This window comes from Tenrec ecaudatus, chromosome 10 (genome assembly GCF_050624435.1).
Source record: "Tenrec ecaudatus isolate mTenEca1 chromosome 10, mTenEca1.hap1, whole genome shotgun sequence".
Lineage (NCBI taxonomy): Eukaryota > Metazoa > Chordata > Mammalia > Afrosoricida > Tenrecidae > Tenrec > Tenrec ecaudatus.
This window is the reverse complement of record NC_134539.1, coordinates 48,523,311-48,539,045: the sequence shown is the minus strand read 5'-3', so window position 1 is coordinate 48,539,045 and position 15,735 is coordinate 48,523,311. Positions and strand designations below refer to the sequence as shown.

Genomic DNA, 15,735 nt, shown 5'->3' with positions numbered 1-15,735 from the left:
AAGGCCCGTTAGTAGATTCAGTAATTTATGAAAAGTGGCTCATTTGTTGTGCAGCTATGTTTTGTGGGTAGTGTTGCGCCAGGTTCCCCTACTTCCTTCCTTACATTGAGTGCTATTTGTGTGGTTTTTAAGGGTTAGTAAGCCTTTCAGATTAATTTCATGCATAAGTAGATGCTTTGAGTGGTTGGTAGAAAGAAAATGCTTTGGGGTTAATAGCACAAAACCAAGCTCTCTGTTTATATATTTAAATTCCATATGTACTCGTGTAGAAGCCGAGTTTTCCAGCACCTCTTTAATGCCGTTTTTGTGGTACAATTAGGTGCCTCGGCTGATAGTTGGGTCAGCTAACTCTCGAGTATCTGTGGTAGATTATAGAGGATAGATAGCCACAGACTGACAGTCCCCTTCCCCTCCGTGATGCCTGCAGGTTGTCCCTAACACAGACTTCTTGAGCAGCCATTTAGGTATGACAGGGCAAATCCCAAATTTGTAAAACACAGTCAGCTGAAGTAAGCTTGTGACTGTGTTCCTGAGTAGTAAAGTAGTTCAGCCTATATGGGCTTTCTTCAGTCCATGTGATTGCTTCTCTCTCTTGAAGAAGAGACCTCACTAACTCATCTGATGACCTGTGTATTAAGGTTGAAGTACAGGAACAAGTTGTTTATTACGGTGCAGATCTTTAGATAATGGCACTATAATGTAATGTAATTTAGGTGAGATGAAGGCTCTTAGTCCATTGGATCAAGGGTTACTTTTCTAACAAGTTAAGCTCTTTTCCTAGTGTGTGAAAGATGAAACTTGGTATTATAAGATGACAGTGTTGAAAAGATCCTCAATTTAGCACCAGTTAAGGGAAACTTTTTGTGACTTGTGCAATTAATTTTTGTTGTGAGATGGAGATGCCAGCGTCTGTTGCTTTTCCTTTTAGTTTTATTGGCATGGATCCTGGGTTTGCAAACCCTGCCTCCCATTTAGATGCTAATATTGTCTAGTTTGGCAGCGCGAGAGAGTCGTGGTTAATGAGGAATAAAATAGTACATGTAATTGCAGCAAAAAGGTCTGCTGTTTACTATGTTTCCCCCTTCCCTTATTTCAAGGACCCTAAGCTGCTGTCCATGGCATATTCAGCTGTTGGAAAACTCTCCAGGTGAGTAAACTCTTTTACAGCAAGGCATTTTACTTTAGTCAGAGGTGTCCTGTTGGTAAACTTAAACAGTGTGGCAGTTAGTAAAGGATAGAGAGTAAGCCTGTTGTGAATCAGGAACTCATTTAGTAGCCAAAGCTGTTTTAAAACACCTTCCCATAGAAGGAAAACGATGTGAGACATTTAAGTTAACATTGGACAATGTGCTCACATAGTCACTGGCAGTCTTGAAATGAGATTTTGAACTGGCGTATGTCAAAATGAGTCTCATTTATTTAATACCCAAGATCGACTTGTTTGCTCTTATGTGTTTCTGTTGCCACTTAAACTGCGAGTGCTCGTAATCCCAATGATGACGATTTTCCCAGCAATTCTCTTTTGTGGTAGTGCCTATATTATTACTCCTAGTGGTCATATTTCCAAAGATAGACTTCTTTCTTTTGCTCAGCCAGTTCAACTCATCCTAGTTCCTCCGAGTCTCATCTTCTTTCATAATGTTTCTAAACAGGGAAATTGAGGTGCTCTTCCGCAGTAGAACTCTGTCTCCAGTCAGGTTCTGTGGAGATGAGAGCTTGCTCTTCTCGGTTCCATCGGGACTGGAGCTTTAGGGTCCGAGGAGAGAGCCCTGCATTGACTGCTGCAGGGCGAGGGCATCAGCACACAGCCCTGGTGACTGAGCTCTTTTCTGAAAGCTTTCCCTTTATTTTGCAGTGTAGTCTTAGTGATCTTCTCTGTGTTAAAATTAGAAATGTTAACTTAATGCGCGGCATATTATAAAGAGTGAATATCCAGATAATAAAGGAGGCTTCGAAACGTTTGTGGAAGTATTTTATTCTTTTAATTCCATTCTTGTGAACTTTTTAAGCCCCCTAGTGTGTGTGTGTGTGTGTGTGTGTGTGTGTGTGTGTGTATGTGTGTTTACTAGAACGATGACTTGGATTAGAATGTTAAAGACATTAAACATTTCCTTTAAAAGTATTTTGCTCTTTGGGTAGGTGTTGTCATGATAACTTTGTATCTAGAAATGAAAGTGCAACTTTAGGAACATTGTGCAGTTTCATTTTCTCCTTTGTTTTCATCTCATGGGCATTTTTAATAGCAACAGTGGTCTTGCATTCTTTTGCAGTCGAATGCCTCATTTATTCACTAAGGACATAGCTCTTGTGCAGCAGCTTTTTGAAGCCCTGTGTAAGGTAGGGAAACAGCTGTCCAGTCTCTGTTTTCTGTTTGTTTGTTCCTTGGAGACCAAAAGGGGAGGGAGAACCCAGTGGGGAGGGCAACACTTTTTGTCATTTTTCTAGGAAGAGCCTGAGACTCGACTTGCTATTCAGGAAGCGCTGTCTATGATGGTTGGAGCGTACAGCACTTTAGAAGGCGCACAGAGGACGCTCATGGAGGCGCTTGTGGCTTCCTACTTAATCAAGGTAGGACCAGTGGCCAGTCGGAGCCACATTTTCCCTGGTTAAGAACAGAATTAGAATTGCTTTTACTTGAACCATTTTGATAATTAAAAGTTGTTTTCTGCTGGGACTATGATATATAGTTTTAAGTATTTTTGGGGTGGTTGTGGAAATTTGATTGTAGAGTAGTGGGGATTTTCATAGTAAATGTTTTTATGTGAGAAAAAGAATTTTTATTATTGTGCCATGTATCCCTGGTGATGCAATGGATTAAGCGTTGAATTGTCAACCCAAAGGTTGACAATTTGAGCCCACGAGAAAGGCGAGGCTGTCTGTTCAGAAACTGTGGAGCAGGTAGGTCTACGCCGTGCTCCCAGGGTCACTGTGAGTCAGACTGCACTTGGCAGTAGTAGACGTAAACCTATGTTTTCAACTTGGAAGTGTCTTATCTTTTTTTAAAAACAATGTTTTATTGTGTTTACCATGAAACTTTACATAGCAAATTAAGTTTCCATATAAGTTTCTTAAAAAAATGTTTTTGTGGGGGGACTCTTACAGCTCTTATAACAATCCATACATCAGTTGTATCAAACACATTTGTACATATGTTGCCATCATCATTTTCAAAACATTTTCTTTGTACTGGAGCCCTTGGTATCAGCTCCTCCCATATAGCAACTTCTGTGCAGATGGTTCGCTGACGTGGGCTACAGTGTTCCTAGTATCATCGGTCTCATTCACTAGTTGTACCACTTCAGTACTCTCATGTCCTTCCCCGACTTTCACATCTGTGCTTTAGAGTGATTTTTGGCCATTTGGTCCTGTGTAGGTGATTTTTTTAGGGGAGCTTTTTACTTACATGTGAGCTTCCTTATTTTATGAGCCAATCTGTTATTTAGCCTAAAGGGGACGTTTTAAGGTTTAACGAATATCTCAGGACAGTAGTCTCTAGCATTCTTCTAGTCTTAACCGGCACAGCCCGTATGGACTTTTTAAAGAACTTTGTCCCGTTTCACATTTTTCTCTAATTCTCTCACTATCGGTTTATTGTGGCCCTGAGTAGAAAGGTTGGTAGTGGTAGCTGGCGCCATTTAGTTTTTATGGTTAGATGAGGCTGTGGTTTGCGTATAAGTCTTGTATACTTCTTTCTTCTCTTGAGTCCTTGGCTTGCTTCTATCTCTTCTGCTGTGCATAAATAGAGACTAGTGATTCCATGTTAGATGGCTGTTTGTGAGCTTTTAAGATCCCAGGTACTAGTTACCACAGTGGGATGAAGAACATTTATTTTGTGAACTGTATTATATAAATTAACTGAAGTTTTCCATCAGACTATGGTTCCAATCCTTAAAACCCAAAACACCAGTCTTGCCAAGATTATGCCTAAACCATATCCATACTGTGTCCCCCCTTTGAGATCCATTGGCTATACATGCATAGACACACATGGATGTAGGTAAATCTTTCTTTGCACACTATACTAGGGACTTAAAAATGTTCTTGGAAAAATTACCTTATCTTTCACTTCCATTTTGCCACGACATTTTTGAAGCTCGTATGTATCCACATATTCATACCTACACACATACATGTATGTACCTATATATTCATATCCATAGGCATAGGAGTACCTTGGAAACAGTGTCGATTCAGTTCTAGAGCACCACAATAAAGTGAGTATCGTAAAAAAGTGGGTCACAAATTTTCTGTTCTCCTACGACACATAAATTGATGTTTACATTATATTGTAGTCTACTAATTGCGGAGTAGTACTGTGAACAAGTGTGCAGTATTGTGAGAATTGCCAGCTGTGACACAGGCCAGGAAGTGAGCACACACTGTTGGAAAATGTCATCAGTGGCTCGCTCGATGCAGAGTTGCCACAAACCCTCAGTATATACAGGGTGCAGTTTTCTCTGCAGTGCAATCCAGTGAGAGACGCTATTCACATATTCGTATAATCAGGGGCACAAACTTTTTGGTGGTGGTGGTGGTTGAAAAATTACATGGTCATATCTTGTATGAAATGTCTTTTTTACCATGTGCACTTCTTATTAGTATTATTGACTGTGGTCCCGCTATGGACAGTTCACTCATACTGAATGCTCCCTCTCCCCAAACCAAAAATAACAAGAGTCTACTGCCTTGAGAGTGGTTCTCTTCCCCCACACCCCTTCCATCCATGGTCAATACCTGGGAGCATTGGTTTCTCTTTCTATATCCATTCTTGTCTTTACAAAACTCTATAATCATACAATATTTATCATTTTGTGATTGGCTTATTTTGCTCAATATAATGCCCTCCAGATTCGTTCATGTTATAACATGCTTCAAGGACGTAACATACGCTCATTCTTTATAGCTACGTAGTATTCGTTGTATTCACTGAATATGTATAGTAGTTGAGACATTTTATTCATTCACCCATTGATAGGCATGTAACTTTAGACCTTTTTGCTATTATGAAAAATACTGTAAAGAATATAGGTTTGTATATATTTGTACCTATCACTGCCCTTATATCTTTTGGAGTAGGCTCGTTGGATCATAAAGTATTTCTATTTGTAGCTTTTGAGGAAGAATCATACTATTTGTCTTCCTAACTGGTAGCTGTACACTCGAGGGCATTGAGGACTCTGGTTCTACTGTAGTCCCAGTCAGCCGTAATGGTAAATGGAATGTACAGAGTGTGCCGATGCCATCTCACATACCTTTCTTCAAGGCTTTCTGATTTTGTTGTCATGAGAGTTTGAAGATGACAAGTCTGAATAGACTTGATAATGGCAGTGAGTTTGGTTTATTATTAATACTATTTTTACTATCATTGTTCTTTAATGTAACTTAATGAATGCTAAATAGCAAGAATCCTCAAATGATTTGAACAGTCCCTGTGCATTTCTTATTATCTTGTGTCACTTAAATTTGTAGCTGGAGGAATGCCCTTGGGAGAAGGCACATGCGAATACAGCTTCACGGTCAAGAGATTATACAACTGCTCTGTTGGTTGGACTTTATTTTTCTAGATTATCAGTCCATTTAAGTTAATTGAATATATTTTAGTATTTGAGACTTTGGTCTTGGGATCAATTTTAACTTCCAACAGAGTCTGCAGAGGTTGAAGGTATTTTGCTAAAAGCTGAAGGGATTTCAAGTACACTCTGCTTCCTGCAAAATACTGGCATTTCGCTCGTAGGTGACGGAACTTGGCACTTGGGACAGCATATGGTGGCCATAGAGTGTGGTAGTGGAGAAGCTTGGTGTAGTAGTTGTAGTACATAGTACACTGTAGTAACTGTGAACTCATGGGTTGGGCTTGTATTTTCAAAGAGATTCTCTAGCTATGATCTGTTTGGGTCTTCGTGCTCTACCTGGACTATCATCTTAAATTGTGAACATACTTTTTAAGTAATGCGTCTTTGAATAAATTATTTGTCTTGCTTTCATTGATTTTATCACACCTGTATTGAAATGTTAACATAAATTTTGAATATGTAATTTGGATGACTATCTTGAGGTATTTATCATTTTGTTTTCTTCTGTCTCTGTATGTTTGTGTGTCAAATAGCCTGAAGTTCAAGTTCGACAGGTGGCTGTGAAGTTTGCAAGCACAGTTTTTCCCTCAGATCATATACCTTCCAGATATTTACTTTTGTTAGCAGCAGGAGATCCGTAAGTTTCAAATTGTGCTAATCTGGATTTGGATTCCTTTAAAATTTGGAAATGACTAAATTTTTGTAGTTTGCAATATTGATCTGTGAAATTTAGACACAGTTTTTTAAATAGCTAAAAGTATGGCTCTTGACATATAAACTAGTAGTCGTACCCCTATATATTTATCTGGTAATATTAATTTTATGTGTGAATATATGGCTATATAATGCATACTATGTATATACAAGAGGTACCCTAAAAAACCCAGACTTTTTTCAAAACTGTATGTAAATTTTTTTACAAAACAACCTTATCACCTTCAAAGTACTCTCCATTACACTTAATAGATTTGTCAAATCTGCTATTCCATTCTTGGAAAGTTTTCAAACTCATCTGTTAGGATCCCTGGCAACACCTTCTTCGTTTTTCTTCACCTCTTCTACATCATCAAATTGTTGTCTTTTCATGTCCCTTTTCTTTTTGGGAAACAAAAAGAAATCGCGCAGCATGGTCAAGTGAGTGGGACAAGAGAGGCATGCTGTTATTTGCTAACGACTGGTGCACTGAGATGGCTGCAAGAGCAGGGACCCTGTTATGGTGGCTAAACCTTCCCTCGTCTGCCACAAATCAGGCCTTTTTAGATGCACACTGTTAGGCATTCTTTTCAGAAACTCTTAAGTAGAAAGCTTGATTAACAGTCTGACCTAGTGCAATGAACTCCAAATGCACCAGGAGTCAACATTTTCATCCGTTCAGGAAGGTGATGGATGTCCAGAACAAGGTTTGTCATCAGTCAATATTTCACCTTTTTTGAAATGAGAAAACCACTCATACACTTAAGTTTTAACCATAACGCTGTTTCTTGTAAGTTGTGTTCAACATCACAACAGTTTCTTCAGTATTTTTCCTGAGCAGGAAATAAGATCTCTCTGCTGCATACTGTTCTCTTAAATCAGCCACCACAAAACACATGGTTTGACCAAAACTACCTTTAAGAAAAAATTCACTGTGACCAGAGAGAACCTTCCAAGGTGACGCCACTGGGTGCACTAACTCAGAGCGAGTTGCTTAATGCTCACCTAGCGGGAAAAATTGTGTACTGCAAAAGCTTGACTGCCCAGTGCAATTCCGGGTTTTTGGGTTACCTCCGTGTGTGTGTGTGTGTGTGTGTGTGTGTGTGTGTGTGTGTGTGTATGCTGTATAATTAAGTATAAGTTAAGCAAATTTTATGATTGTGTTATACTAAAGTAAGCCATATAAGGAGAAAAACAATGAGTTTGCTATAAATAATTTCCACTTGTGGACCATTGTTTCATATATATAAAGATAGTTTTAATGAAGTACATATGCTGAATTTTATGTTAATGATTTATACTATTGAATTTTGATAAATGTGTAATGTCCTATTTAAGTGACTCTTAAATTGGGCCATGACTTTAAAAGCAGTAAGTGTACACAATGAGGGATATAGGCATACATTAAAGCAACTTTAAAAAACTTTATTTATTTATTTATTTTTGGGGGGGCTAGGCAATCAAATCTTTTCTTTTCTTTTTTTAAACAATTTATTAGGGGCTCATACAACTCTTATCACAGTCCATACATATACATACATCAATTGTATAAAGCACATCTGTACATTCTTTGCCTTAATCATTTTCTTTTTTTTCTCCTCTTTTCTTTTTTTACATTTTATTAGGGACTGATACAACTCTTATCACAACCCACACATATACATACATACATCAATTGTGTAAAGCACATCTGTACATTCTTTGCCCTAATCATTCTCAAAGCATTTGCTCTCCACTTAAGCCCTTTGCATCAGGTCCTCTTTTTTTTTTTCCCCTCCCTCCGCAACTTTTTTTTTTAAAGCAACTTTTAACAACTCTTTATATTTCATAGTCAATGACATCTTAAAATCCAGACTACTGTAAAATATTTCATATGATTAAGCCATACCTCCATTTAATATTTAGAATTTTTATGTCTTTTAAATAAGACTCTTACATACTTTTCTCTCGTTATCAGGGATAAGCTAATGTCATTTTTTCCCTTACAAATTTTAAATGTTTTACTCTGATTTTTTGGCGGGGGTAGTTAGTATCATAAATTGGGTATCACAGGTTTTGGCTGGCTTCTGCATTTTTTGTTTGTTTATATGCTTAGCATTACTTCTTTGTTCTGACTTGCTGTCTTATATGTCTTCTCACCTTGGCTTCCTGCAAATTGCTAATGTTGCTTCTGATGTTGTGCTTCTTCTCAATTTTCTATGTCATAAGGCTTCTAACTCAGACAAAAGGTCCCACTGTGCTGTGGGTCAAGATGGTAGTTCATGTCAGAGAAAGGATTTAAATCTAGCCAGTTGGACTCCCAAACATAGCTCTGTGCCTTATCTGCAAGTGCTAAAAATTATTTCATTTAAAATACATCTGTTTTACTTCTTCAATTAAAACTGTTGAGGTAACACGCAGCCATCTGTTTGCACCAATAAGCATTATGTATTGTCTTTCTTTAGAGCTCTTTGCTTGTTGATAGGAAACTTATAACCATAGGCATTTCAGTGGCAATTAAGTACATAAAAAGGACTTTTATATCGTATATAAATAAAACTTGTTCATGTCAGTCTCTAGGTTGTCTGGCGGTGTTTGGGTTTAATAGTTCTGTGCCGGGGTGCTACACTCTCAGCTATTACTGTACAGAATTATAGAGGAATACGTAGAGGCGTGGGAAGTTGAGTGGAGTGTTCAGATCACTGAGAGCTGGTAAATTTTTGAAATTAGGTATAATATAGTCAAACTTGCAAAAGCCAGGACCTGTATAAGGTAGAAATTAGAGAAGAAAATTTCTAATATTCCCCACTAAAAGAAATGATAGAAAGTAATAAGACTGTACCTTGTCAAAGGCAGAAAATTTGTACGACTTAGGAAAACTAAGCTATCCCATCAAGTTCCAGTTCTACCAGGTTTCACTGCCCTTCCTTATGACTTGCTTCTAATAAGGATAAAACACTGCTGATTATGGAACGAATTTATGGAGCACATCTTGTCTTTTTTTTTCTGTGAGTGAAATAAATAAAATCATAATTTCTTACACAGGTAGTTTCCTGCTTATATTGGGTTTTGCTCCTACACATGTCATAAATTGGTTCTGATTGAAGCCAAATACCTAGTTTCAGATGAGCAGCCAATATCATTTTATAACCATATAAAATGCTGAATCAGATCACAATATGGTCCTGGTGTACAATATGTTCAGTATCAATGCCATAACAATAAAATCAGAGTTCGAACTTCAGGTGCATGTTGTTAAAAGTTGAACATTGTCCTTTTTTATTTTTGAATCATTTTGTTGGGGACTCGTACAACTTTTATCACAATCCATACATCCATCCATTGTGTTTAGGACAGTTGTACATATGTTGCCATCATCACTTACAAAACATTCTCTTTCTACTTGAGCCCTTGGTATCAGCTCCTCATTCCCCTCCCACCTCCCTCACGAATCCTTGATAATTTATAAATTATTATTTCATGTCTTACACTGACAGATGTCTCCCTTTACCCACTTTTCTGTTGTCCGTCCTTCTGGGAGGCATTTATATGTCAATCATTGTGATTAGTTGCCCCTTACTCCCCTCACCTTCCCCTTCCCCTCCTGGTATCGATACTTTCATTATTGGTCCTGAGGGGTTTATCTGCCCTGTATATCCTGTCTTATTTGTACCATTGTACATGCTCTGGTCTATCTGGAAGGTTGTCTTAGGATCATGATAGTGGGGCGGTGGGGAAGGGGGGGAGCATTAAAACACTAGAGGAAAGTTATGTGTTTCATTGGTGCTATACTGCACCCTGACCGACTTGTCTCTTCCTTGTGACCCTCTGACGGGATGTCCAGTTGACTACAGATGGGCTTTGGGTCGCCACTCTGCCCTCCCCCCTATTCACATTGATATATTTTGTTTTGGGTCTTTAATGTGCCTGATACCTGGTCCCATCGACACCTCATGGTCACACAGACTGGTGTGCTTCTTTCATGTGGGCTTTGTTGCTTCTGAGCTAGATGGCCGCTTGTCTATCTTCAAGCCTTTAAGACCCCAGATTGTCCTTTCTGTCCATTGCAATTTTCAACACCTACTTCATTGTAGACATGCCAGAGTTTTCCATATGAAAATGTTCTGAACAATTAATCATAAAATTGAGCATCTGTGCGCGAACATCTGAGAATGCTACCCTCAACCCTCAACAAGTCAGGTACCACAACTCTGTATGTCATACATACCATTGCTGATAAAATACATCCCCTCCATAAAACAAACACCGGATGGTTGTAAGTGCAGCTTGGCATCATGTGAATGTGTTGTTTGTTAGGGAATACCGATAAGTGTCTTTTATTAACTCTTTGCATAAATAGCCAACAATATATTTAAAGACATTTTCCTAAGAATTACAAATGCTCATTCTTTAATTGGTGAAACTGACTTTCATTGTCATTTGTGTTTCTGAAAGGCGTGAAGAAGTTCATGGAGAAGCACAACGAGTATTAAGGTGCCTTCCTGGTAGAAACAAAAACGAAAGTGCTTCTAAGCAGATGCCTTCTTTCCCAGAAATGGTGAATTATATCCAAGAAAAGGTTGGCATTTCACTTCCGAGAGTTACTTCTGATTTATACAATGGACGATGCAAACAAATGTTCTAAGTAACTTATATTAAAACCTAATCATTAAGTGACTAGTAGTAGTGTTTTAACAATGTTAATAGTTACAATAACAGGGAGGTAAAAAATGAGAGAAATATAATTCTCAATTGTAATTAATCTGTTGGCCTGAATCTCACTCGGTCACTTAGAATTCCTTTCACGCTCTTCAGTATTCTGCCTATGTTTAAAATTCTTTCTCTTGGTATGCTATGCTTAAATCTACATCTCCTTTTAATGTTAAGGTCTCTATTTAGGGTAGCTTAACTTTAAAGATATCTCAGGACCAGTGTTCAGTTCTTCCATTGGGAGGAACAGAGAATTGTGCCCTGGGTGGGTGTGTCTGCTGAGCCATCACAATATTAGCAGTGATGACCCCCAATCCTGACACTGTACCTCTGTTTACATCATGGAGTGTGTCCGAGGATGCCTTCCGGCCTTATGCTTCTACGTGGGGACCCAGCCTTGGCTAGGTAGAAACCTTACGGGAGCTGGAGGCCAGCAAGTAGTAGCTCTTGTCCATAGCACGAGCAGTTTGGAATCAGAAGAGGACATTTTCCTCCTGCCCCTTGATTACTGATAATTAGTACCATGCAATGGCCCGAGTGCATGCGTCAGAGATGCCTACAGTGAGTTTATTATGAGGGACAGATAAATTTGACAAGAATAGTGGGGAAATGTTTTGAATCGAAAAACAGGAGTTACCTTTGGGAAGGAATGCATCTAGTTAGATATGTTTGAGCTGAAAAGCCCCATTTTTGAGTAATTTTACTCCTTTTGGACTTATTTTTGTTAGGCTTCTCATCGAATGAAAACTCCAGCCAAGTACATGACTGGGACCACTGTCCTTCCATTTAACCCAGCAGCCTTTGGAGAGGTAAGATGTTCTTGTGATTCTTTGTGGCTTTCCCTAAAGCTTTAGAACAGTAAAGCTGCATGCAAAGAGATCCTGTGAATGTTTTGTGACCTAGCTAAACTCACAGTGAAATGTCATTGTTCTCCCCCAGGCCATGTGTGGAAAACAAACAAAACAGTACGAGGGAGCTTCAAAAAGTTCATGGAAAAGTGGAGTTAAGAGACAATGAAACTTTTTTATTCTGTGAATTTTTCTCAAGCTCCCTTGTATAATCCTCGCTTGCTTTTAGTGGGGACCTGGTTCCAGGACTGTTGGGTACCAAACTCCACAGATGCTCAAGCGCATGATATGAAATGGCATTGTTTATGTATAGAACTTATGCACACTTTCCCAGATGTTTCGTTTCTAAAACATCTACTTGACTTCTTATTGTGAATTGAGTGAATTTTATCGAGTAGATCATCTGTTTCATGTTCAGTAATTTATCTCTGTACTAAGTGACTTATACTATCGACTACAAATGCCAGTACCGTGTGAACAGCACTGTACACGTCCTCTTTGCTTTGACCGCTGAATTGCTCCTGAACCCTGAATCTAGAGTTGATTGAAACTACAGAAGTGGAGCCTGAGGATAGAGAGGGCTGTTTCTAGTAAATGACATTTACTTAATTATTACCAAATGGAAATAATTTTATGTATAACTATGAATTTATCTCAATCAGACTAAGATTCTATTGGAAACACACACACATATATAAATAGATATTTTACATTGATTACTTTTTGGGGACTTTGTAGCACATTTTAGTTGACTTATTAAAGTCAACATATTTTGGAAGTGTTTGGCTTCTCTAGGTTTGAAGCTCTTAGATGGTATAAATGGCTAAGTGCATACTAATAACTTAAAGCCTGGCAGTTCAAACCCACCCAAAGGCAACTGAAAAGCAAGGCTGGGGATCAGCTTTTCAAAACCGGAGTGCCATTCTAGTCTCCACACCTCGGATTAAGAGTTGGAATCTATTTGACATTTGGTAGCAACAAGAAGAACTGAATTTTAAAGGTTCTAGATTTCTTATGGACTATACTTGTTACATTGCAGGAGGCAATCTTATTCGGAGTGAGTATAAATACAAGGAAATGCAGCCTGTCGTAGATCAGGTCTCAAAGAAATAGCTCCCAGAGGGCTCTTTACTAGCTAATTTATCTCAACAATTTTCACGGTACTGTAGTTAACTCTTCTGTAGATGATTTGAACCCACTTTCTCAATGTATTGTATCAGTGGAGATTTAAAAAAAGGTAGAACTTTCTTCTCCCAGACTAGGTAGTTTGTCTGAGATTTCTCTTCAGGCACTTTTCTATATGTAGCTTTTAAAAATTAATCACATTTTTATTGTAATTTTAAGGCATTAGAACTTGAGTTTACATTTTACCTCTATTAACAAATATTTGATGTTTATAAAAGTATGTTATCTGATGAAACACAACTTTCCTCTAGCTCTTTAATGCTTCCCCCCCTCACTATCATGACCCCAATTCTACCTTACAAATCCAGCTAGACCAGAGCATGTACACTGGTACAGATAAGAGCTGGAAACACAGGGAATTCAGGAGAGAGAAACCCCTCAGGACCAGTAATGAGAGTTGTGATACCAGGAGGGTAAAGGGAAGGTGGGGCGAGAAAGGGGGAACCGATTATAATGATGTACATATAACCCCCTCGCAGGGGGACGGGCAACAGAAAAATGGGTGAAGGGAGACAGCAGTCAGTGTAGGATGTGAAAAAATAACAATAACCTATAAACTATCAAGGGTTCATGAGGGAGGGAGGTTGACGAAGGGAGGCAAAAATATGAGCTGATACTAAGGGCTCAAGTAGAAATAAAATGTTTTTTAAATGATGATGGCAACAAATGTGCTTGACACAATGGATGCATGTATGAATTGTGATAAGAGTTGTAAAAGCCCCCAATAATATGATTTAAAAAAAACCCAAGCAACAAACCCTGGTTCTTCACCAATAATTTTGGGAAGCACTTCTCTCAACCACTGCAAGAGCTTTTGCCTTTGAGTGCATTGAGGCAGGAAAACTCATTTCCTTTCAGAGCTCCCTTCTAAAGCTGTAAGTTAAAAGGAGCAGTAGGTGATACCCATAAATAAACGTGGCAAAGGATGCTAAGAAATCAGAAGATGCACTATCCAGAAAGAGCATTGTTGCCCACAGACTTGGTCATTTTCGGATCCGTAATTTACGGCAAGTCTTTGTCTCACACATTCATCTTAGAGCGAGCTAAATGCAGACTTCCACGCAGAGCTTGAGATGAGAGCAAAAGGCCTCGCATGGTTTCTATTCCCTTTGTGGCTGAGTCTGCAAGTTGACCCCCAAGATCTGTTTGTTCTTTTTTATATTCATGGATTTCTTAGCACTGAGCACAGAAAGAGTCAAGAATAAACCTTTGTTTTCTGCACACAAAAAATGTTATATAAATTGCCCTTCCATTTGGTAATGTCCTTGAGTTATGTTTTCTAGATTCCTTGACCATGGTTGCCTAGGTTTGTGAAGCAGGGGCTGGAGGATCAGAACTAGAAGTCATCAGCTTGGATATCCTCTCACGTTGCCTCTTGGACAGCTTAACTGATTTCCATTCCCTTCTGCTTTTAGATAGTGCTGTACCTGCGCATGTGCCTGGCTCACAGTGCGGGAGTGGTGCCTACCTCTCAAAGTTTGGCTGATATGCAGGATCACGCCCCAGCCATTGGGCGCTATATACGAACTCTAATGTCGGGGAGCCAGGCAACATCCTCGTCGTCGTCCTCCAAGAGTGGGGAGACCAACCCTGTCCAGATCTACATAGGCCTGCTTCAGCAGCTGTTAGCCGGTGTTGGAGGTAGGACGTCTTGAGGGCAAGGAAAGGTAGTCTGTGAATTTCTAGCAACGTTATTCTGTCACTTCACTGCTGAAACGGAACATTTGCCATGGTTTCTGTCACCGTTACCCAATTCATCCGATACAGTTTTAACCAGGATATTGGTGTGGACACTATGACATCTCTTTTTTATAGATAAGTCCTCTAAATTTCTGACATTGAATCACAAACTGCATATGAGTTTTGTAATTTGTTTCATGGAACTGTGGGAGGACCTATTAAAGCATTAGCGCTATACTTTAAAGTAATTTATTAATATTTTTATATTTGTTGCTTAAAATTTGACAGGGTTCTTAATTTTTACTTAGGTTTGCCTGTCATGTACTGTCTATTGGAAGCTGTCTCAGTGAACCCAGAAAAGCTGGCGACCAAATTTGTAGACAAGACAGAATGGATCAAGGTACATCCTGCTCGTTTGGCTCTCTTTGGTTATGTGTACTTGAAACACATCTCATCGTTTCTTCTTCCTACCAGTTTCCCAGTGGCCTTTTCTGCCTATAGTAAGACCCTCATCCTATGGCACTTTCTGGGAAAATAAATTCTATTGGCCCCGCTGGGTAGAATGGGAAATGAATATGAGTAAAAAAAATAACATTTTTCACCTTTCAACTTTTTTTAGAAAATTAATAAAACATTAAAGAAACAAGCAAATACTGACCTGGCAGGGGAGATACCATGATCTGGAAGGTGGTTTTCCCAGGGCAAGGCTCATTCATTGCACTGCGGGGTGTGCTGACCCCTGCGATTTCCCCAAATGTGGGTAACTTGACTACATAATTTGTGGTAGTGGGGGGATTGTGTTTGCGCTCTCCCCTAAAAGAAAGAAAGAAGGAAGGAAGGAAGGAAGGAAGGAAGGAAGGAAGGAAGGAAGGAAGGAAAGAAAGAAGCAATAGATTTGTGTAATTAAAATATGTAAAATGGCCCCCTTCCATAACTGTCTCCCACCCACCCCCGTGCTGCCCTCTTTATTTCTACCTACCAGTAAGACATAGGCCATCACTTAATTATATAGAGCACACCTGCTAAAGTATATAAAAACAGAAAGCCAAACCAAAACACTTCGCTGC

General features: G+C 39.0%; 1 protein-coding gene and 1 non-coding gene across 7 annotated transcripts in view; both read left to right on the top strand.

Annotated features, from left to right (window-relative positions):
- Positions 1-15,735, top strand: part of ECPAS (Ecm29 proteasome adaptor and scaffold) — a 99,931-nt gene that overhangs the window by 42,121 nt on the left and 42,075 nt on the right. For all 6 annotated transcript variants that reach the window (XM_075560312.1, XM_075560308.1, XM_075560307.1 and 3 more), the window contains 8 exons: positions 1,098-1,147; positions 2,271-2,337; positions 2,446-2,568; positions 6,107-6,210; positions 10,701-10,824; positions 11,684-11,764; positions 14,404-14,629; positions 14,977-15,068. In XM_075560312.1, the coding sequence (XP_075416427.1) occupies positions 1,098-1,147; positions 2,271-2,337; positions 2,446-2,568; positions 6,107-6,210; positions 10,701-10,824; positions 11,684-11,764; positions 14,404-14,629; positions 14,977-15,068 (867 nt within the window). The remainder of the gene's footprint in view (positions 1-1,097; positions 1,148-2,270; positions 2,338-2,445; positions 2,569-6,106; positions 6,211-10,700; positions 10,825-11,683; positions 11,765-14,403; positions 14,630-14,976; positions 15,069-15,735) is intronic.
- Positions 15,319-15,484, top strand: LOC142460680 (U1 spliceosomal RNA). The gene has a single exon (XR_012786843.1). It is a non-coding gene; the product is annotated as a U1 spliceosomal RNA (small nuclear RNA).